At 35.2% G+C, this 22,673-nt stretch overlaps 1 protein-coding gene across 2 annotated transcripts in view; it reads left to right on the forward strand.

Moving 5' to 3' along the window:
- The window catches only part of NRK (Nik related kinase), a 127,757-nt gene that overhangs the window by 68,448 nt on the left and 36,636 nt on the right, over nt 1-22,673 (forward strand). For both annotated transcript variants that reach the window (XM_075999093.1, XM_012787207.3), the window contains exons 8-16: nt 1,399-1,529; nt 3,142-3,196; nt 8,030-8,108; nt 9,191-9,366; nt 11,277-11,340; nt 11,770-12,961; nt 15,051-15,158; nt 18,268-18,332; nt 20,062-20,156. In XM_075999093.1, coding sequence (XP_075855208.1) covers nt 1,399-1,529; nt 3,142-3,196; nt 8,030-8,108; nt 9,191-9,366; nt 11,277-11,340; nt 11,770-12,961; nt 15,051-15,158; nt 18,268-18,332; nt 20,062-20,156 — 1,965 coding nt within the window. The remainder of the gene's footprint in view (nt 1-1,398; nt 1,530-3,141; nt 3,197-8,029; nt 8,109-9,190; nt 9,367-11,276; nt 11,341-11,769; nt 12,962-15,050; nt 15,159-18,267; nt 18,333-20,061; nt 20,157-22,673) is intronic.

Genomic DNA, 22,673 nt, shown 5'->3' on the forward strand with positions numbered 1-22,673 from the left:
CTTTACTCTGGAGGAGGGACGTTTTAGTACTGGATTAGAATTTAATCAGGCTTATTTAACACATAATCCCTATATGATTTGTTTTAGATTTCTTAGATTGTAGCTATTTTTAAGAAACACATTATAAGGAGAAGGTTTCAGGAGGCAAAGCTAATGATAGCCAAAGGAAGTGACAAAAAGGGAAAAGACAGGAAAATGATTATATTGCAGTTGCAATTGCTCAATAATCTTCATATTGCAGTCCCTGAGGTCATTAAAGAAAGGTTAAATTATACCATTGTTGAGTTTTCATCTCTAACTTTTATCTAATTTTCAGCTTTTCTTTTCTTTATTTCTTTTTCCTTTTCTTTAATTTATCACTCTTCTAGTCTTTTCTCCTTTTATTTTCTTCCCTGATGTGTGCCATATATTATCTCATGGCCTTCATAGGTATTTCTTGGCCCTTAAAATTGGCCTTCGGGGACACTGAGAATGCTGAACTATGATTTAACCTATTTTTTAAAAAGTATAGTTAGATAATGAGATTGTACAACACCCAATAGTAATCATTGCAATATGCAGGAAATTTTTTGTTGTTGTTTTTGTTAGAGACTTTCTTAAAGGCTGGCTTAAACTCTTAAGTTTTTTTTTTCCTTTTCCATTTCTTCCTCTAAATTCTTCAAGCTTCTTTTCAGTCAATTTTGTTCGCCATCCTCTGGATTCCTGGAAACCATTCTAAATTAGGAAATCTGCTTCATTTTTCATCCCTGTCTTATTTTTTCTGGAATAAATAACTCCAGTCTACTTTAGACTTTTTCTGTTTCTGAGGATACCATACTAAATATTTTCTTATAATGTATCCCACAGATGAATAGAAAATTGAACTTGTAGTCTCAGTTAAGATATGGATACCACAGTAAATGTTTGCATTTTATAGAGAAGATACGTGCAAGAACTTAAACTAAATTCTAGCAGAAAATTTATTTCTATCAATGTGATAGGACTGGCTTAAGTCATGAGTGAGACTTCTTAATCAACTGCTAATAGGTTTTAGATTTCTTAGATGTTGCTTGCAGTACTGTTCTTAGTCCTGCGTGGTGGCAGGTCCAAACACTACATATGTTATCACTTCAGAAGTTCAGGGTGTACTGATGGAACTTTATTTTTAATATTCATGGTAAACATTCAGCCAAACCTACTGTAGATTTATAATAGCTCTGCTGAGTCTCATTCCAACATAAATAGCAGCTAAAGCTTTTTTCCCATATTCCTGGAGTAGACTTCATGGTGAAGTTTCCTGGGCTGGAATGAAAATCTATTATCCATTGTGGCTTTTGTATTGGCTTTCCAAGTTAGAGCAATAACTTATTGAGCTTTTTGTCCCCGATTAATTATTTTGACATATGCTGAATTTTGCAGTGGATTTTGGAGTGAGTGCCCAGGTGAGCAGAACTAATGGAAGGAGAAATAGCTTTATTGGGACACCATACTGGATGGCACCTGAGGTGATTGACTGTGATGAGGACCCAAGACGCTCCTATGATTACAGAGTAAGTGTGAGGATTCAGACAGTGGGAAGCAAAATTTGGAAAGGATTTTTGACTAACATTTATTTTAACGATAAAATAAAACAATAAAAAGCAGGCAACCCCTTCTTCCACGTTAAACTCTAATAGGAACTTCTAGCCTCTATTCCTATATATGGTTTGATTATATGTATAAAAATAATATTTTCAGAGGCTGTAGACAAAGTAGACCTTTGGGAGCTACCCAGATTTGAGTCAGAATGTCTAGTGTATGTTGCTTGCAATTTCTTGGTAAAAATATTATATTATGTGGCTTTATATGGAAATTCAACTTCCAGGGGCAGTGGGCTTTGTAAACTTAAAAATGAATAAATCTAAAGCTAATTATTAATCCCTACGGTAACTTAGCTCCAAAAAGGAAAAAAAAAATAATTTGATTACTCAGGGTAATGGAGAAAATTCTTGGCATGGTTCACCTCCCAAACCACAGAAAATCACTGGAATAGACAAATTAAGTAACAATTCATGCTATTTATTAAAATTTCCACTGAAGCTGCAATTTGGACAATATACATCTATGTACACATTTCAAAAAGCTGATGTGGAAAGAAAACTCTCCATTTGCTATAGACTGGAAAAACCTCATTCTCTCCACATCATAAGTCATCTGAACAATTCATTGTGGTCTCCCTATGTGGAACCTAGGACTCGATACTTGAAGTTGATTAATTTAAGTTTCATCTCTTTTCCCTTTCCTTAAATGTCCTCTGCTTGATTTGAAAAATAATTATTTACTGAGAGCCTATTATATGTTCAGTGCTATGTTAAGAGCTATGGAGAGTATGGAAGCATAAAGTTTTTTAAGTGGCTTGCTGTAAAAATAATGCTTTATAGCTATATATATTTTTTTTTGCAGTCTTCCAAGGACTTTCACCTGTATTGGTTATTTTTATTTTTTAGCCCCATGTAGCTGAAAGAAAGTTAAAGGCTTTCATAGCAACTGAAGTTAAGATAGCTATAAACTGGGGTTCTAAGAATTCAATTAGCTTGTTTAGGAATCATTCAAGTCCTGTGCCCTTTCCACACTCTGGAAACAAAGTGCTTTACAGTTAATATTAGTAGAACAATTTTCTAGAGCCTTATTATAATTCTAGCCTCAGTTTACTATATTCCAGGAACTTCAGAAACATGTACACATACACATACACACACACCAGTCCTATGAGGTAGATACTGTTATTAACACGATTTTACATAGTGTGAACTCGAGGTACAGAGAGTTAAATCATTTGCCCAAGATCACATGACTGGTGGATCTATGTAATAGGGCTTCTTTATGGCAAGTTTCTTTGGGCATTTCAGGTAAGGTAACATTAGAAATATCTCCACTGTGGACTTTTCCTTGCACTGAACCCCATTCCGTATCAGCCTGTTGTGTAGTGAGGTACTGGCTGGTCACAAGGTCAGATAATGTCTTCTTTTAACGTCTGTCTATAATGGAACTTCATTATAGAAAACCCATAAAATGGCTCTGGCATTGAGACCTCCACCCCTAGCCAAAGGTTGTTTTGAGACTCTAAATAATACCAATTTCCCATTTTTAACTGACTTTTTTGTGTCATCTTTTCTTTCACAGAGTGATGTGTGGTCTGTGGGCATCACTGCTATTGAAATGGCTGAAGGAGCTCCTCGTGAGTAAAACTGTTTTATATTTTTTAAAGGCTAGGGGACCGTACTCTATGAATCTGTCTCTGCGGGAGATGAGGTTGTCTGTCAGCTTTGACTGGCCACACAGGTGTCACACTATGTGCCAAACTGCCATTGGTGGCTTTTTCAGTGATTACAAAATACTTATGTCAGAATGGCTAAATACGGATATATAAAAACTGTTTGTGCTTTTCTTTTCTTTCTTATGATATCTTATTTTAAGCTGAGTGTTGTTTCAATTTAGCTTCAGTAGTATTCAGTCCTGATAGTCCTAAGCGACCAGAATCCTTGGTATACTAATCTGTATTGCCTGCTGGAATATTTAGGTTCCAGAACATTTACAGTCACACAGGTTTACTGCCTCAGGCTGTGATAGTTGAGAAAATCCTCCACGAGTTCACTGAAATTGAGCCAATCCTCAGTAATGTTGGGAAATAAACATTTTTTTTTCCTTTGGAGTCAATCCAGCTCACCTTTGGTGCTCTCTTTGCTCCTTTCAGCCACACTAGTGCCCCTAACTATTTTCTCTTGTTTCCCCCATGTCCCTGTCATTTCAATGACCTGTCAGCATCTTGTTCTCTCAAGGCACTGCTTTCTGGTAGGAAAGTGAAAATGGAGTGTGAACTTGGATAGAAATGATTGATAACCAACTAATGTATGACACTGGAGCATAGCATATTTGCTGTCCTCAATATCTAAATCCCAATGTAAAATGACAATACATTCCTGGTATTGTTGGATGAGAAGTGAAAGAAATGCCACAGGGTTGTGGGTGGGATTGCTGTGCTTACCTCTCTCCCAGCAGATCCTCCAGGTTCCCATGTTCCTGTCTGCACAATGTCCACCCATCAAGCTTTATAATCTTGAATTATCTTAGCACTGTGTTTCAAGGCCAATGAGAGGAATTTCAAGAAGTAGAAATAATGGTGATATAATTGTTGAGAATTCCTGGTGTCCCCTGGAATAGCAAATGTGGGTTGGAATGAAGCTAGGACAGATATGGAGGTCAGGTTGCTGCTAACTCTATTCTATTCTAGTGCCCCCCCAAAAACTGTAAAGTACTTAAGCTGGGTGAATAAAAAACTAACGATGGGAAAGATTAAAATGTAAAAAAATTATATAAGATGCATATGTGAAATTGAAATGAGACACATATGTGAAATTGAAATGAACTATTCCTCATAGTCTGATTATTTCTGTTTGGGAAACATGCTTAGATTATGTTAGATTGAGCAGCAGCTCCTCCTCCTCCTTCTCCTTCTACTGCTTCTTTTTCTTCTCCTTCTCTCCTCTCTCTTTAAATACACAATATGATATTTCATATTACTATTGATGTATAATTTTGGTTAGGATACATGCCTCCATCAAGTAGTATCTTTCTTCCATTGTTTCTGAGTGCTCATCACCATGTCTTTTTGAAAAAACAGCTTTCTACATTTTATAGGTTTGTACTTCTTGGTTCACCTTCTTTTGTGTCACTTTTTGTCATTACAAATATTAAGTCATGGGAGAAAAAAAGGGGTGATGAGCAAACTTACAGAAGGAGTACAGAGAAAGCATTTTGCACAGAGTACACACACACAAAAAAATTGGCAAGCTGTATAATGAAGATGAGTCAGGAAAAGGAGATTCTGAACTCACAGGGAGGGAAAATAGGACGAGCTTGCCTAGATAAGTAATTGGAACAGTACAGCTTTGGTCATGAGCAATTCTAGATAGCCTCCTTACTAAAACATTTATCTTTAATCAGCCTCCTTTATTGCCTGGAATATGACATCGTTTCTTTGCATGGAAACAATTGTCATCAATTTAACTGCAGAAATCCTCCAGGTTATGATAATTATCTTCTCAAAGGAGGTGGCCTTCCAAAGTGACCAATATCTGACAATAAATATCCTTTGAGATCCAGATAACAAAATTCTCTTTCCCTTTGGTCTTTCTCTGGTGAGTTTCTCCCAGAGAAGTAAAGAGATGTAGAGTAATTTCTTCTCACTGAAAGGGGGCTCCAAAAAGAGAGAACTAGACCCTTGCACATCAGGACCTCCTTCAGTCCTTTGGTTCTGGGTAGGAATTCAAACACTATGGGGACCTTTAATCCAAGGCCAGAACATCGCTAGTAGTCATTCAAACACCAGTTTAATTTGAATAGATGTGTTTCTTAGCCTCTTTATTTTTTATAGAAAAGAGAATCTTTGTCTGGAGGAGAAGCAGGATAGGGTCAACAGTTTACTCTGACTCCCCTTCCTTGTCAAGGGTCTACACCAGCCAATTTACTTTAATCCGGACCACATCTTTCCCTGTTTTGGCATTCTCCTTGATATTGTAGAGATTACTTTTCACATTGTCTATGATATTTGTTTATAGTCCTACTTCTTTTTCTTGTAGTGTTCCTCCCTCACACCCCAAGCCAATCTTTACCTGAGTGCTTCCTGGTTCAAATCTACCCATGTCCCATCAAGAGGCCCATTCCTTCAATATTCAGAAGATTCCTTCAGATCTCCACATGTGTTAGGAATAAACTACATTATTTAACCTAATTTAAACTAAACTCAGTTTAATATGTGTCCAACCCTCAAGAGATGTGTTTTTTAAAGGAAGTTTGCTATTTCAAAGGAATGAGCTTCTAATGATGAACATTTAGGCAGTGTTATGAAATGTGGGCCAAGGGGGCATTTGCCTACATTCCTAAAATTAGACCATATAAGAAACTAGCCACAGCTGCTGTTGACATAGCTCTTGTACCTACCCTATGCTCCATTCCTTTGTGAACTTTTCCTTTCCTTTAATGAAAACTTACCTAGTCTACATCCCAGCTCTTGACCCCTGAAGTTGTTGTCAGTTGACTGAAAGATGCTCAGATGTTAATAAATGACAACTGTTTAATATTGTACAAACTCACTTACAATATGTTTAAAAGACAAAACCTTGTGACTGATTGGACACAGTAGAGGAATAAAAGAGTCAAATATGATTCTGATCTTTTACACTTGGAACTAATTCTGCCCTCAGTTATAATAATGCACCTTCTATTAATTTATACCCATGTAATTGAGAATAAAGTTTGACTTTTGAACAACTGCCTTTGCATCATCCTGATAAAAATCACCTGGAGAAGTTTTTTCTACTACTATGAGAGGGCAGTTTGGCACACCAGGTTTTCCAAGGATTCATTTGGAGAGAGGAAGGTTGCCTTTATTATGAGTCATTAGTGTCAAACTGTCCTCACATGAATGACATGCTTATAGTGGTAGATGAAATTTACACTGTGGCCCTCCATTGGGAATTTTTTTTTTGGACTGCCAGTTTTCTTTAATCAAAACATAAGGACTCCCTGGTGAACATATACCTCATTTTGTTAATCCACTCATGTATTGATGGTCCCCTGGGTTGATGCCACATCTTTGCAATTGTGAATTGTGCTACTGTAAACATTCAAGTGCAGGTGTCTTTTTGATAAAATTACTTCTTTTCCTTTGGGTAAATACCCAGTAGTGGGATTGCTGGATCGAATGGTAGGTCTACTTTTAGTACTTTGAGGAATGTCCATACCGTTTTCCATAGAGGTTGTGCTAATTTGTAGTCCCACCAACAATGTATAAGCTGTTCCTTCTTTCTGCATGGAGTACTACTCAGCCATAAAAAAGATGAATTAATACCTTTTGCAACAATCTGGATGGAACTGGAGACTATTCTCCTAAGTATCACAAGAATGGAAAAACAAACACCACATGTACTCACTATTAAATTGGAACTAACTGATGAGTGCACACGTGCACAGAGGGAAGTAAAACTCAGTGGAAAGCAACCACAAGGGAGAAACGAGGAGAGGAGGGGTCTAGACCAACCTAATGGGTACTATGAATACTATTTGAGTAACGGGCACACCTATAGCCAGGACTCAAGCATTACAAAAATGATCCGTGTAACCTAAAACATTTGTACCCCCTTAATATTTTAAAATAAAACAAACATAAGAGGAAATAAGTAAAGTGAGAAACATATTTAAACACTTATAGAAAAACCCAGAATTCCCAAACCAATGAGGTAATTGATTTCTATAGCATATACTGGAATAGGCTTTTCTTTGTGTGCTTGTGTGTGTGAAAGAGCAAATGAAAGTCTGGTAAATTGGCACAGACTTGAAGTGCCAGATACCTTTATGTGTAAGTTGCTATCTAATCTTCCCAACAACTCTTCGAAGGGATTCCTGCTACATTTCCTGTTTTTCTAGATGACGAAGCTGAGGTACAGACAGGTTAAGTAATTTGCTCAAAATCACAAAGGCAGAGCTAGGATTAGAATCCAGATGATCTTACTTTAGAGGGTGTGGTTTTAGTAGTTGCAATATATCTACTTCTTTTCCTAGGACTCTTAGCTTCCAAAACAGATTCTTCTCAGCTTTCTAGACCACCAAATAATTTTTCTTTCTATATTATTTTTCTTAGCTAGTAGTCTGGTTGACTTTTTAAGTCTGTAAATATATATTCCAGTTTTACAACTGTAAATATCTGCAACACAGAAACACAGAAGAGTGCTTGTCTCTACTTTAACTTTTCTAAATATAAATAATCAACCATACATTTCAAAAAATTTATCTAGTTTAATTTATTAATAATTTGTCACACATAGTGATGTGAAACATTAGAATCTTATATATTGCAATGTTTGTGTTAAAATGAACTTTTCCTTTAATTACATTATTTTGTATGTATTCTACATGATAAGTGAAAGAACACTGAGAATCCCCTCTGGAATGAGAAGTGTGCTCTGTAGTTATTTTTCTCATTTTTTCTAAACTTATCTATTTCCATTTTCAGCTCTGTGTAACCTTCAGCCCCTGGAAGCCCTCTTTGTTATTCTGCGGGAATCTGCTCCTACAGTCAAATCCAGTGGATGGTAAAGATGAATGTCTTAATGTCCTAAATACGACGACTTGACATTTTTATTTAGCAAAGAAGTTTTAATTCATTTGGTCACTTCTGCTTCACTATCCTTTTTGGCAATATTCCCTAAAAATCCAATATCTTAACTGGGAGGTCTAAATGACCAGTTTTTATTAAGAGCTAGCTAGCCAACTAGAAATAAATAATATCCTCTATAGTATAATATTTTACAATGATATTAGTGTCCTGCTATTCATTAATAAACAGTCCGTTGTTCCCCAAGTAATAAGATGGACCAGTGGCAACCATTTGTGAAATTTCTTACTATGCTTGAATAGGCAGTCTGTAATTGTGATATATAGCCCTGTTGCTTAATTGATTAAACTGAACGTGCATAAACCTGGAGCAGAGGACTTGTTCTCCCAGGGTGCCACAGGCCAGCTGAACTTGGGAATCCTCCTCTCTGAAGCTTGTTGATCTAGTACTTTAAACTCCTGTTTATTCTTAGTATGCACTGCTTGCCCTGGTAGAAGTGGTGATTGTGATTTGATTGCTGGTATTCTTCATAGTAATTCAATTTAACCCTTTCCATAGAATCAGGCTTTCTGGCCACATCTGTTTTCATGGGCCATTTAAAAAGAATAGTCAGTTATGGTGCTATTAACACCTTCTTTTTGGATCATTATATCCATGCCTCTCTAGTTAAAACTGCATATAGTCAAATGAAACATTTAGAGTGTGACTATTGTGGGCTGACCAATCTAGTCTCACAGAGTATATATATCACATTAACTATTTAATTGTCATATTGCCACTTGAATTTTTACCTGTACATACAGCTAAACTTCAATAATTGAAGTTTGTACTTTCATTTGAGCAGAAAATGCTGTTGATGCTTGCTTCTTTTCTGAGATTTCAATGGCCTCACTGTAATGTATATTGCCAAACTGCCTGGTATTTGCCAATTGAAAAGACAATCATAGCTAGAATCAACTCTCACCAAAAATATGATTTTTCAGAGTGGCATGTGGGTGGGGTTGGAAGAGGTGTGGCAGGCCTGAAAATACTTTTATGTCTTTGACTCATTTCTTTTAGGTCCCGCAAGTTCCACAATTTTATGGAAAAATGCATGATAAAAAATTTTCTGGTCCGTCCTACATCAGCAAATATGCTATATCACCCATTCGTTCGGGAAATAAAAAATGAACGACATGTTGTTGACTCATTAACAAAGCATCTTACTGGAATCATCAAAAAAAGACAAAAAAAAGGTAGAATCTGTGATGTTTTTCATTTTACCAGAATGAATAGTTAGATAAGAGCAGAATTTATTCATTTATTGGATTTGGAAAAAATATTTGCTAAAGAACTAGGTTGAAAATAAAAATCCTGAGGCCTTCCATATTTATTTTTCCAATAATGTGCCATGTGGTGTTATTCAGTTCACTAACTCTTGGCTGGGTGTACACACATATATAAATGTATACACACACACACACACACATATATGGCTATTCATTATTGCCAGTTACAACTGGCAAGTATTCATATTTACAAAGACCTTGAAAGCCTCACATAGAATTTTGTGACATGCCAATTTTAAGTAAACTAAAGAAATATATTAAATTAAAGGTAACAAAATCTATAGCTTACTGTTCTTTTTCAGCTGATATTTTAACTCTACAGAGATAAGTGGATTTATAATTAACCATTTATTAACTAATAATTTTGAAGTAGTTTTTGTGTACCATATAAAGCTTATTTTATGTACCGAACTCCAATTAAAATATGTTATTAAAGGAACTAATATACACAGATAAAAGTAAGCTTCTAGTTATTAAAAATGACAGGATGGATTTTCACCAAACCCAAAGGAAACTAATTAGGAATTTTTAACTTTATAGTTTACTTGGCATATCACACATTTGATTTTGGGGACCATAGGCAGGGGTGAGAGTAACAATGGAGTACAGAAGGGGGAACTTAAAAAAGCAGGCATCCTCAGATAAGCTGCAGGACTAATTACAGTGGAGATAATCCATCTGCACAACTATATGTATTCCATTTTGAAGTGAGGAACAGCAAGACTTAATTTACTTATCTATAGTGATGAAATCATTGGGCCAACATCACAGAGGCCAGCCAGTCTCAAATGGGTGCAGGAAAACCACACATCTACTTGATAATTTGCTAATTTCCAGGTTGCAAGATTTCTAAAATGTTACCTGCAGGAAAATTCCCATTTTTATGGAGGTCACTCTAAAGTAAATATAGTTGCCCTAAACATTTTAAAATAGGACATTCAAAAGGAAACTTTTGTTTGTAAGGTTCTGTATTTCAGTAGTAAACAGCACAGCTGATAAGAAGCTGAATGTTTTCAATGTGACAAGTGTAAAACCCAGAATTAAGAATTTACCTTGTCATTGAAAAGACCAGAGATCATTCCCAAGCTATGAAGGTTGACATCTAGAGCCCAAATCTGTAAGCCATGTTCACAGATCATGCAGGGGTCCTCAAACTACGGTCTGTGGGCCACATGTGGCCCACTGAGGACATTTATCTGGTCCACTGGGTGTTTTTGCTGCCGCTGCCTGTCCTGCTTAGCAGCTGACTCATCCCGGGCCCACAGTGAGCATGTGTGGAATGTGTGCCGCACTCTCCAATGGCCCTCCAATGGTCTGAGGGACAGTGAACTGGCCCCTGCTTAAAAAGTTTGAGGACCCCTGAATTCTAGAGTTTCTGTTGTCATGTTCTCCCTTTGTCCCATCGCTTTTCTTTATCTTTTATTATATAATTGCAACAATCAGATTGCTAAATTTTCTTTCCCATGCCCAGAGAAATTAATCTGTATACAATAGCTGTACTGTGCTGTAAAAGTGGGCCTAGAAACTAGAACACTGTCTACATCCACCAACAAAGTTTTTTATTTATATATCTTTTTTTTTCATAGTTTCATCAGTCTTCACTGAGAATTGCATGTTTTTTATTTCAGCATATTATGAGGGTACAAATGTTTAGGTTACATATATTGCCTTTGCCCCACCCAAGTCAGAGCTTCAAGCATGTTTGCTTGAAGGGATACTTTCCACTCCACATCCTGAGCATTGGAGAGTACAAAGTGACTAAGGTGTATTACATGCTTCTCTGCTGTTTATGCATTGTTTTTCTCTTTCCTAAAAAGGGATTCCTCTGGTCTTTGAAAGAGAAGAAGCTATTAAGGAACAGTACACCATGAGAAGATTCAGGTGTGTTAGACAAATTGCATATATAATTTGATGATAGCAACTCGCTTAAGGCTAGGTTAATTCATACAGTTGCCTTTGACTCAGAGTGATTTAATCCTTTCTGATACAACAAATAAGAAATCTCTGCTCTCAAGAGATATTGAGTGGAAATATTGAGGAGAACTTTTTATTACTACCCAAAGACTCCTTAATATCTGGCAATAGAATGATCAAGTAGATTATCAGACTCCATTAATAATTGAATATATTAGTAATACATGTTACCTGCAGGATATTTCAGACTTTACAGGAATAATTCCAGAAAGATTTACTGAAAATATATTTGTTGCAGAAAATGTCCATCTTTTAAAATAAAAGCAATTCCCCTGAATGGCTCTATTCCACTGAAAAATTCTAATTATATGGCAATCATTTGTGTATTTATTTCAGAGGACCCTCTTGCACTCATGAGCTTTTGAGATTGCCAACTAGCAGCAGATGCAGACCACTTAGAGTCCTGCATGGAGAACCCTCTCAGCCGAGGTGGTTACCTGATCGAGAAGAACCACAAATCCAGGCACTTCAGAAATTACAGGGAGCAGCCAGGGTGTTCGTGCCACTGCAAGCTGCGGACAAGGCACCTAGGCCTCTACAGGGTCAGACTCAGGCACCTCAGGGTCAGACTCAGGCACCTCAACGACTACACGCGGCAGCTCGGGTGTTCATGCCACTGCAGGCTCAATTTAAGGCTAAGGCCTCTAGGCCTCTGCAGATGCAGATTAAGGCACCTCCACGACTACGGAGGGCAGCCCAGGTATTCATGCCACTACAGGCACAGGGTAGGACACCTAGGCCTCTACAGGCACAGGCCCAGTTACCCAAAGAGCAGCAGGCTCAGGCTCAGGCCCCAGCATCAGAACAGCCCCAAGATCTGGACCAGGTGCCAGAGGAATTTCAGGGGCAAGATCAGGTCCCCGAACACCATCAAGGGCAGGGCCAGGTTCCTCAACAGCAGAGACAAAACCAGGTACCAGAACAGCAGCTGGGGCAGAACCCAGCACCCGAACAGCCAGAAGTACAGGAAGAGGCTGCTGAGCCAGAACAGGAAGAAACTGAGGGAGAGGAACCTGAGTCATTGCTAGTGCACGCCCAGGTGTTCCTGCCCCTACTGTCACAGAACCACCATGTGCTGTTGCCCCTGCATTTGGATACTCAGGTGCTCATTCCCATAGAGCGTGAGTGCCAAATCGAAGGGTCACCTAGGGCACAGATCTGGGCCCTGGAGCAACCACAGGCAATTGGCTCAGTTCAAGCACTGATAGAGGGACTATCAAGAGACTTGCTTCAAGCACCAAACTCACGTAACTCAAAGCCACTTGGTCCACTGCAAACCCTGATGGAAAACCTGGCATCAGATACCTTTTACTCGAAACCCGAACAGGCACGGAAGAAAAAATCTAAAGTTTTTAGTCTAAGGCAGGCACTGGCAAAAAGACTGTCACCAAAGAGGTTCAGGGCAAAGTCATCACGGAGACACGAAGAGCTTGAACTCTCAGATTTAGAAGCTGGCAGGCAAAGGCGCCAACGCAGATGGGAAGATGTCTTTAATCAGAATGAAGAGGTATCGAGACAAGTTGAAAATGTAAGAGTTTTTGATATTTTTATGCTGACTAAAAAATGTAGTGAAAATGTTCTAGTTCATGCTGATGTTTTTCCTCTGTAAAATCAAATGAAATAAATATTCCTTGTGTTCCACAGATTTACTAATTTTTACTTCAAATAAATTATCCTGAGTTTTAAAGATAATTGTGACTGAATATGAGAAAAACCTTTTGCTTGAATGATGTAGGTAGTTGCTTAATGTATCTCGATTGAAATATAGCTTGAATTATTAGTTTTCTACAGATTATTCCCTTAACCAACAAAGATAATATATGCACATTTAAAATTACTATTTTGGATCTTTAAAAATTACTTTCATTATTTAAAATTTCAAAGATAACTCATTAAAAATGAACACAAAAACAAATCTGTTTTTTTCTCTAACCTCTATGTTAGTTTACTTGCTTTTTCTTCCCATAGAATGCTGAGCTCTACTATTTGAGTGAATTACACTCATTTTTGTTCTTCGGGATGTTTAAATCAAGGTTAAAATGAGAGAGAGAAGCAGTTTCCAAAACATTTTGTATATGGTTACCATATTTATGACTTGTCTCACTAATTTGCTGCCCATTTTACATAATTAATCAATGATGTGACCTCACAGAACATGAAACAAGTTACAAGTTGTTCTCTGCATTTTGAAACGTGGAAAACAATGTATCAAATTCTATCTTATTTAGGAACAGTCAATAAAACATCATTCTTTCAAAAACCATTAGTGTAAAGTAGGTGTAATATGACTGGAGCTATTGAATTTAATCTGGCAAATCTAATCTGATGATGAAGAGGTTGTGGACTTGATTAGCAAATTAATGAGGCTAGACAAGTTTAGGAGAACAGTTGTTTTATAATACTTCGCAGCATCCATTTACATAAAAGGAATCATTGTAATGATCCTAAATTAAACCCTGTGATCCACATCCATTTACCTAATAATAATTGATGTAATAATTACAAGTAAATCTTGTCTGATTGGATAAGGAATTCTTTTGGTTCATGCATTTGAGCCAATTGAATAAATGCTAATTCAATGACACGTTTAACATGAGAAGAGGTAAAAGTAGCAAGAGAAGCAAGACTCAAAGGGGGAAATGGATGTCTAGCTCCCAGAAAAAGAGGGAGATACAAAGAAAAAGAAAGCAGATGGAGAAGGGGAGGTATAAGTCTAGAATGGTCATATTTGGCAAAAATTAGGGCATCTAAAATGAAAATGACTATTCTGAATGAGCCCTAGTAATCAATTAGATCTAATGGATTTTGCATTTGTGAAAAAGACTTCTATTTATCCCTGGAAGACTCATTATCAGCATGGCACATATTTAGTGTCATTCATTGTTTTAGATATTTACGTGAAAAGACATTCCAAAATAGAAAAAAAGTCAATAAATAATAGTTACCCATCCCACGACTCTAGGCTCTTATACAGGCATTCTTATCTTCATGTGTGACCCTTAACGAAAACATACAGGAAAATAAAATTATTGACAATATAGTAAAAGTCATAGATCTTTTGAAATACCTGAAATTTTATTAGAGTTTGGAGACATAGGTTAGTACTTCAACTCACCAGCAGGAAAAAAACCATATTTTTAGTTTGAGTTGAAGAGATAATATTGATTGGCTTAAAAAGGAATACAGTTTTCTAAACTCCTAGAGCTCTGTTCAGGAGAAATATTTGCACCTCTGTATTATAGATCTTCCATTGCTCAGGAGGACCAAACTTTGGAGTTATATTAGCTAACTAAATGTGGCAGTTTGGTGTTATTAGTTAATCAATCTTTAGACCAGAGATTAACTTGAATCCCATAGGTCAGCTTGAAGAGATCAGCAATCTCCTTAAAGGTATATGCAAGTGTGTGTACCTATGCAGTTTTCTAAGGTCAATCTGTAGCATTCCTCAGATTCTGAAAGGGATCCGGAACTAAAAACTATTAGAAACTATTGGTTTAAATCATTTTTACTATTGGGAAATTATTCTTTTAAATTATATATTAGGATGATGCAGTTGTTCTTATATCACTTGCATTTTAACAACAATTAAAATGCATATTTTCCTTTTTGTTTCAAAGGACAAAGAAGATGAGTCATCAGACAATGATGAGGTATTTCATTCTGTTCAGGCCGAAGTCCAAATAGAACCATTGCAGCCATACGTTCCAAATCCCAGAGAAAATGAGGTAAATTTCTCAAAATGAGTTGCTGTCATATTAGTAAGAGCCTAAAATGGTGTTTCTTAAACTTTTTGGTCTCAGGATCCCTTTATACTCTTAAATATTTAGGACCCCAAAAAGTTTTTGTTTATTACATGGATTGTGTCATTCAATGTCTAACTAATTAGAAATTAAAATTGAAAACAATTAAAAATAATTCACTTACGAAGTAATAAAACTATTGCATGTGTGGAAGAAACGATTTTTAAGGAAAAATAACTATATTTTCCAAAATAATATTTTAGAGAGAATGACATTATTTTATATTTTTTGTAGATCTCTTTAATCTATCTTGTTTAATGGAAAACAGCTGGATTCGCATATCTGCTTCTGCATTCAATCTGTTACCATATGTTGTTTTGATTGAAGTATATGAGTGAAAACTGGCTTCTCACATATAAGCAGTTGGAAAGGGAGAATTTTTACAGATTTTTCAGATAATTGTGGAAATCCTTTGATAATATACCAAAACTAGAGAAATGGAATCTAAAACCATATCAATGAAATTTTGTATACCTTGTTAATATTAAAACCCATTGGTCTGTCTTGTGCTATGAATAGATGTTTTGGTTATGCATGATTTTTAACTTCATGCATTGGTCATTTGGAAAATATTGGTTCACTGTGTATGTAGATCTTTCTAAATCTTTACATGTTTTCTTATACAATAGCAAAAAACAGCATTTGTTAATATCAGCATTAATTCCATCATATAAGCTACTGGGTATTGGTAACCTGTTAAGTGCTCAGTAGTAGAAACAGGTTTAAAAATTCTAATTTTCTGTTGAAAGCTCAAATTTTATCATTGCTAACAAATAACAGTCAGTTGGTTTTTTTTTTCCTTGAGTTGACAAGCTTACTTCATTCATTTAAAATAAAATGTCTACCAAATACCAATTAGTTTGAATAATCATAGTTTGTCAGTCTTACTTTAAGCAAAAATATTGCTCATGAAAACTGCTGGTAGTCCAGTTTGTAAAATAATCCTTGATTGTCTCTGTTCTGGGATGCAGTTCGTGACAGGGTGTGGATCATTTAATCTGTGGCTTATTTTCTTACAATTATGGGAATAATTCAATCCTAGTGTCCAAGTTGGCATCCGTTTTCATGACATTGATAGCATTCTATTTAGCACATGTCTTAGTGAGGCCAGAGTTGTAGGTTCAATTCTTTTGTAGACAAGGTAGCATCATAACCAGTATTCCTAACAGCCAGCCATCTAAAAAATATTTTTCACTAAGGTAGATTAGGTGAGTGTGTGAAGAGCTCAAACTCTTGCCTTACTGATAGTGGGTCAGGAGCCTCATTATTGTTCATAGTCAACAAAAGGATGCTAATCAGCACAAGATGCTTCACAGGCATCTACTATGAAGTCTTTTATGGACATTTCTCCTTTTTCAAATACAATCTTTCTACAAGTGTGCCCTGGGCGAGTCAAAGGCATTACATGTAACCAAAATGTTTGTACCCCCATAATATCCTGAAATAAAAATAAATAAATAAATACAATCTTCCTGATACTAACAGTCTTCTGAAGTGAGCAACAAAGAATATTGCTTTATAAATATTAACCACTGGCAGAAGGAACATAAGGTGGATTGTATTCTTTAATTGGAAAAGCAATAATATCTTTTTCTCTGCCTTACTAAATGATTTTACTCATACTCTCAGGTAGTAATTATTACCTTAAGCATGACTTAAACAGGAAAATCATTTTCAGATTAAATACAGCCAATTCATATTAGGCATTGTATTTTTTATTGAGGGCCATTATCTATTTTGAGAAATTTGGGCCTTTGGTTTACTAATGTCAGTAAATTTACTGAGATCATCTTCATAAACCAAGAGGTCTAGACAGGATCAATATGATGCCAGCTATTTAAATTGACAGTGGAAAGAGTTAGGCAGATGCTTATCTTGCTTACTGCCAACCATCTGATTATATTTGGAAACACTCATTAGCAAAACATGAAAGATTCACAACATTTTTCATTTCTCACTTATCTGTCTCTTAGAGTGTAAACACAGCCTTGATAAGTCACTTCATAAAGAAATAATACTGTACTAAGGCTACTATAACTATAAAACTATAGTTTTAGGCTACTATAACTACTAAAACTATAGTTTTTAGAAACTATAGAATAAGTTTATCAGCATGAAAATGCTAGAATTTTAAAAAATGTAACATGTTGAAATTTCCTTTCTAAAGAATCTAGTGTGACTGGCGCATTGCATGTCAGAATGACCTATTTTTTGAGCAGCTAAAAACTATTGTGAGTAGAAACCTAGTGATATAAAACTAAATGAGGCAAGGCAACATTCCATGGCCCTGTCTACCAATGTTGGCAGAGAATAAATTTGCTTTATTGATGGAAGCTGGCTCTTATGTGCCCTTTCTTGAGTGTTTTGTTGTATTAGATGAGTGTATAATTAGTAAAATGCAAATTAATTTATTTAGAAGTGAAAAAGTATTGGGGACACTAATTATGAGAGTACAGTCAAATTGTAAAGTAGAAAAATAAACTTTCTTAAAGATGGAGTGGTTTTGACTCTTGAGAGATTTTAATGATTTGTTTATATGTGTGACAACTGTTGAAAACCTAGGATTCGTTTAAAAAGGTGAATGAATGAGAATTTGAACTTAAATTTTTAAATTCTGAGTGAGAAGTTTGCACTTGATATAAAAACAATGTGGTAACACGGAAAGAACATTAAATTAGGACTTGGGAGACTTGCATTCTGATTTTAGATGTTCCTTTGACTTCACATAACATTCCTACAAAAGTTATTTTTCCTGAGCACTACAGATTTCTCAACAATGAAATGAGGGCTTTTGATTATATGATCTCCAGAATCTGTTTCTATACTAAAATTGAAAGTTATTATCAGAAATTAATGGGTAAGCAATTCTAATGTTGTACTGTAACATTTATGAAAATAGGATCTATTTATTAAAACCATATTTTATAAGTCAGATTTTTAGGAAGATAGATATAAAAGGTATTTTACCATAAATAAATTACCCAATGAATTGGTGATCAAGAATTCTACTAAAGTATTCCATTATGTCTTTAAGGTTCAAGACGGACCCAGTATGCCTTACAACCAGGATCATGCAAATGGTGTCAAGGTCTCATCAAGGTACATGTCTTTATTTTAATATTCAAATTACTCATGTTTAATTATCACATGATAAACTAAAGCTTGTTTCTTTGACACTACGTTCTGTGTGAAGTCATAACTGAAATATCAACCCTCAACAATAAATCAGAATGGGTAAGCCTGAAAATTTAAAATATAGCGAAAATCAAATCTTAGACTCAATATTATATCAATAAAATATTATATATAATATTGATACCAGTCACTCTATTTTTTGATCTTTGTAATATTGATGATCTTCAGTAATTTCTTAAGATTGTGTTCCATGTCTTAGATGTTGTTTGCAATGTGTTATATTTTAAACCAAATTTTCTTTGAAAATCATACTACCTCCAACCCCAACTTAACAATGGAGAGAACTTAGCCTATATTGATTCACTCAGTCATTCAGTAAATATTTATTGAGCACTCACTGTTTTCTGGACAGTGTGGTAAGAGTGCATAGAGTTAATATTGTGTTGTATATATCTTACTATCTCATTATTTTTTAAAATCCCATACATTTATATCTTTAGATTTAACTCTTGTGCAGTCTTGAAAAATTGGAAAACAAGACTGGAAACACTTTTCTTTTTCTCTGTACTCAGTGAATGGGTTGTTATGATCCTTCTGACCTCAAAGGGAAGAAACCAGTTTTGAATAGTTGTTTTTGGTGTCATAGAACATAACTTTAATAAAATTCAATATATAAAAATCAAACTTAATGTTAAACTTGGAGTGATTGTTCACTTTACAAAAGGATTTTGAGTTTATGAATAGCAAACACGTTGCTTTTAAATATGGTTAAATTTATAAAATTGATTTAAATGAAACTTGAGTCTTTCCTGAAATTGGGACCATAGAAAAGACTTTCGTGATGTTTCAATACTAGCATACAATGTGTATTAACCAAACTGTGGTAATTGGAGTATCCATCACCTCAAGTATTTATCATTTGTTAGGAACATTCCAATTCTACTCTTTTAGTTATTTTAAAGTATCACATGTACCCTATAAATATGTGCAACTATTATGTACCCATAATAATTAAAAATAAAACATCTTTTAAAAAGTAAAAAGATTTGTCTGTTCTAGGCCTAAATCAATAACCAAAGTCTTTTCCATATAGAAACACTAAAGTAACTAGAAAATTTAGCATCACCGGTCCAAAGTAACTTTCTAAATATTCTTTGAATTTGAATAGTAAGAATGAAAGTGCCCTATCTGTCCATCTGTCTATCTATCTATCTATCTATCTATCTATCTAAATCAGGAACAAGACATTAAAAAGCATGAACTTTAAGAATTTAAAATCAGGATAATAATAATAGAATATTTGACATAACGATAACTTATTTTCTTTATCATGTTAAAATAAGCACACTATAAGGTCATGCTTATTGCTGTTACTCAGGTAATAATGTTGTCTGAATATTAGCTTAAAAATGTTTATAGGAATTTTTAGAAATAAATATAATATATGAAGGAAACATACTGTATGGAAAAATGTTTTCATTGCTATATTTTGGAAATTTTTTTCTCTGTTCTAGATAAAATATCAGGTTTGGGGGAAAGTGGAAATTGGAAAATATTACTTAAGCTCTACTTCTTTTCAGTTTGATATATAACCATGTATTTAAGCAAAACTTTTTGTTAGTCTTTATGTTGAGTTGTACATTCCCCTTATGAATGTTAGGATATGGCACATGCTTTTCTGTCTTTTTATTAGTGTTCCTCAGCGATCTCTTTTGGAACAAGCTCAGAAGCCCATTGACATCAGACAAAGGAGTTTTCAGAATCCTCAGAATTTCCCAGCAGCATCAGGTGATTCAAAGCATAAAGTTTCAACAGTGAAAAAACAGAGCTAATGTTTAGCAATTTATATTTCAGAATTCCAGACAGAAGAATTTCAAGAAGGAGTGTATCGAAAAGTATCATGGAGGTCAAGTAGGATTAGGACCAGAGGCCATGCCATTGGATTTGGCAGTTGGGTGGTCAGTGGTGACCTTTGAGAAATGGAAAATAATTTTTCTTAAGTTTCTTCTTTTACTTGGGTAGTCATTAGGAATGTGTCTAGAAAGGCAAGGAGAGTCAATTTTATTTAGTTTCTATATCAGGTGAGAAAGATATGGGAAAGGAGCTTGGGAGAGGCCGCTCCAACAAGCGGCTTCCAACAAGCTTCCAACAAGCTAAAATTTATAGATAGCCTTTAGAGTATTGGATGCACTAGTTGTGAGCATGTGTTTTATTTATCAGTTTGTTATTTCACCTCCCCCAAAATGACAGTATCTCATAAATATCCATAAATGTTACAAGCTGATGATTTTACTCAGAATACATGAAAAATTAATCAATCGAATCATAGAAAATAACTTCGAGAATTGATATGAATTTCAAACAGGTGTTTTATTTTCAGATGTGCTTTGAGAGAGATTAAATGAATTATAGATTTGTGAAATATCAGGATAAATAAAACCAAAAGTTGTGCCTTGGGTCATGAAATCTAGGATTATCTAGTTTTAAGCAATCCAGGCAAGTTTAAGCAAGGGGAAAATGCCTAATTGAGTGTCTGAGTCATCTCTAAAAATATAGCATACAGATTTTAGTAAAATTTTAATAATAAAAAGGATATAGATATACCTCTCTTTTTGAAAATTTAATATTTGAGGATCTGAACTGAAAAACCCCATTCTTCTTAAGAAACTTACATAATGGCAGACTTTTTTTTTTAAATAGTAGTGTTCCCTCATGCACAAATACTATGTTGCAAGAAATAAGATAAGCATAAATAAAGAGTAAATTTAGGAATTTTTGCCCCAGAATATTTTTCTTCTGGTTTGACTTGGGCTGATTTTGCTAATATTGGGCAAACAACTAAAAATTTAAGATTTATTCATGTTTTATTTTGGAACTAAGGAAATTCTGGATTAGGCTCCAAAGCAGTCATTAATATTGATGGGCGAGAGAAGGGGGATAGCATTTGTGCGGATAATAGCTAAACATCTTATATCTCTTTAGTTCCAAAATTCTTTTGTTTTATTGTGTGTGTTATTTGATATTCCCATGAGATGACAAGACCATGAAATCAGAGCACCTTACTACAGATTTGTCTCAAATTCTCAAAACATTTACCCGAACTTCTTATTTGGCCTGCTAACACACCAAAAGACTTCAGAGAAATGGTTTCCTGCAGAAAAATAATAAAGAGCAAAAGTCCAACAGTACCAGAAAATGAGTACACAAATTTTGGCACGTGTTCAGTGAAATGTTCTTAAAAGATAGCAGTCTTACAATACATGCTTTTTGGAATTGTAGTGTCTATACTTTGACTATGTACACCAAGACTGAAAATAAAAGAAAGGCAGTAGTCTTTAAAATCCAAGCACACAAAAACAATAAACAGGGACATGACTGTTCCTGAAGTGAAGCTTTTTCTAAGTACACTCACTAAGATCTGATATTTGATCCTGTTAAATATTCTTACTAGATTTCGACCACAGGTGTTGTTTACTGTACCACAACTCAATATCAAAATCTGGATTTCCAAACCAGATAAATTTGTATTTTAAATAGAAATATTTACACTATAGAATTGAGCTGTCCAATATTAGCCACATGTGACTATTGAAATGTAAACTCAAATGAAAAATGAATAAAATTAAAAAGTCTGTTTCTCAGACACGCTGGCCACATTTCAAATACTCAATAGTCGCATGTGACTAGTGGCTACTGCATTGGACAGTGTGGATACAGAACATTTTCTTCACTGCAGAAAGTTCTATTGTATTTCACTGTTATAGAAAAGTTCCCAGCTGTATAAAAAGGTATAAGTTTTATCTCTTTTCAGTAGTTCACTCCTTAACTGTATTGAAATACATCAGGATATATCACTTGGTAGAAATTAGGGGGTTAAGATTTCAGAGTCAACTCTCATTTCGAGAGTTTTGGATAGCATATGATCTCCTAATGCACTGTTGGGCCTTTTTTCTATTGGTTAGCATGTGATACCAGCCCTTTCTATTCTTTTTTTTTTTTTTTTTTTTTTGAGACAGAGTCTCACTCTGTTCCCCGGGCTAGAGTGCTATGGCGTCAGCCTAGCTCACAGCAACCTCAAACTCCTGGGCTCAGGCAATCCTCCTGCCTCAGCCTCCAGGGTAGCTGGGACTACAGGCATGCGCCACCATGCTAAGCTAATTTTTTTCTATATATATTTTAGTTAGCCAATTAATTTCTTTCTATTTTTAGTAGAGAAGGGGTCTCACTCTTACTCAGGCTGGTTTTGAACTCCTGACCTTGAGGATCCTCCTGCCTCGGCCTTCCAAAGTGCTAGGATTACAGACA

This window comes from Microcebus murinus, chromosome X (assembly GCF_040939455.1).
Source record: "Microcebus murinus isolate Inina chromosome X, M.murinus_Inina_mat1.0, whole genome shotgun sequence".
In the NCBI taxonomy this organism is placed as follows: domain Eukaryota; kingdom Metazoa; phylum Chordata; class Mammalia; order Primates; family Cheirogaleidae; genus Microcebus; species Microcebus murinus.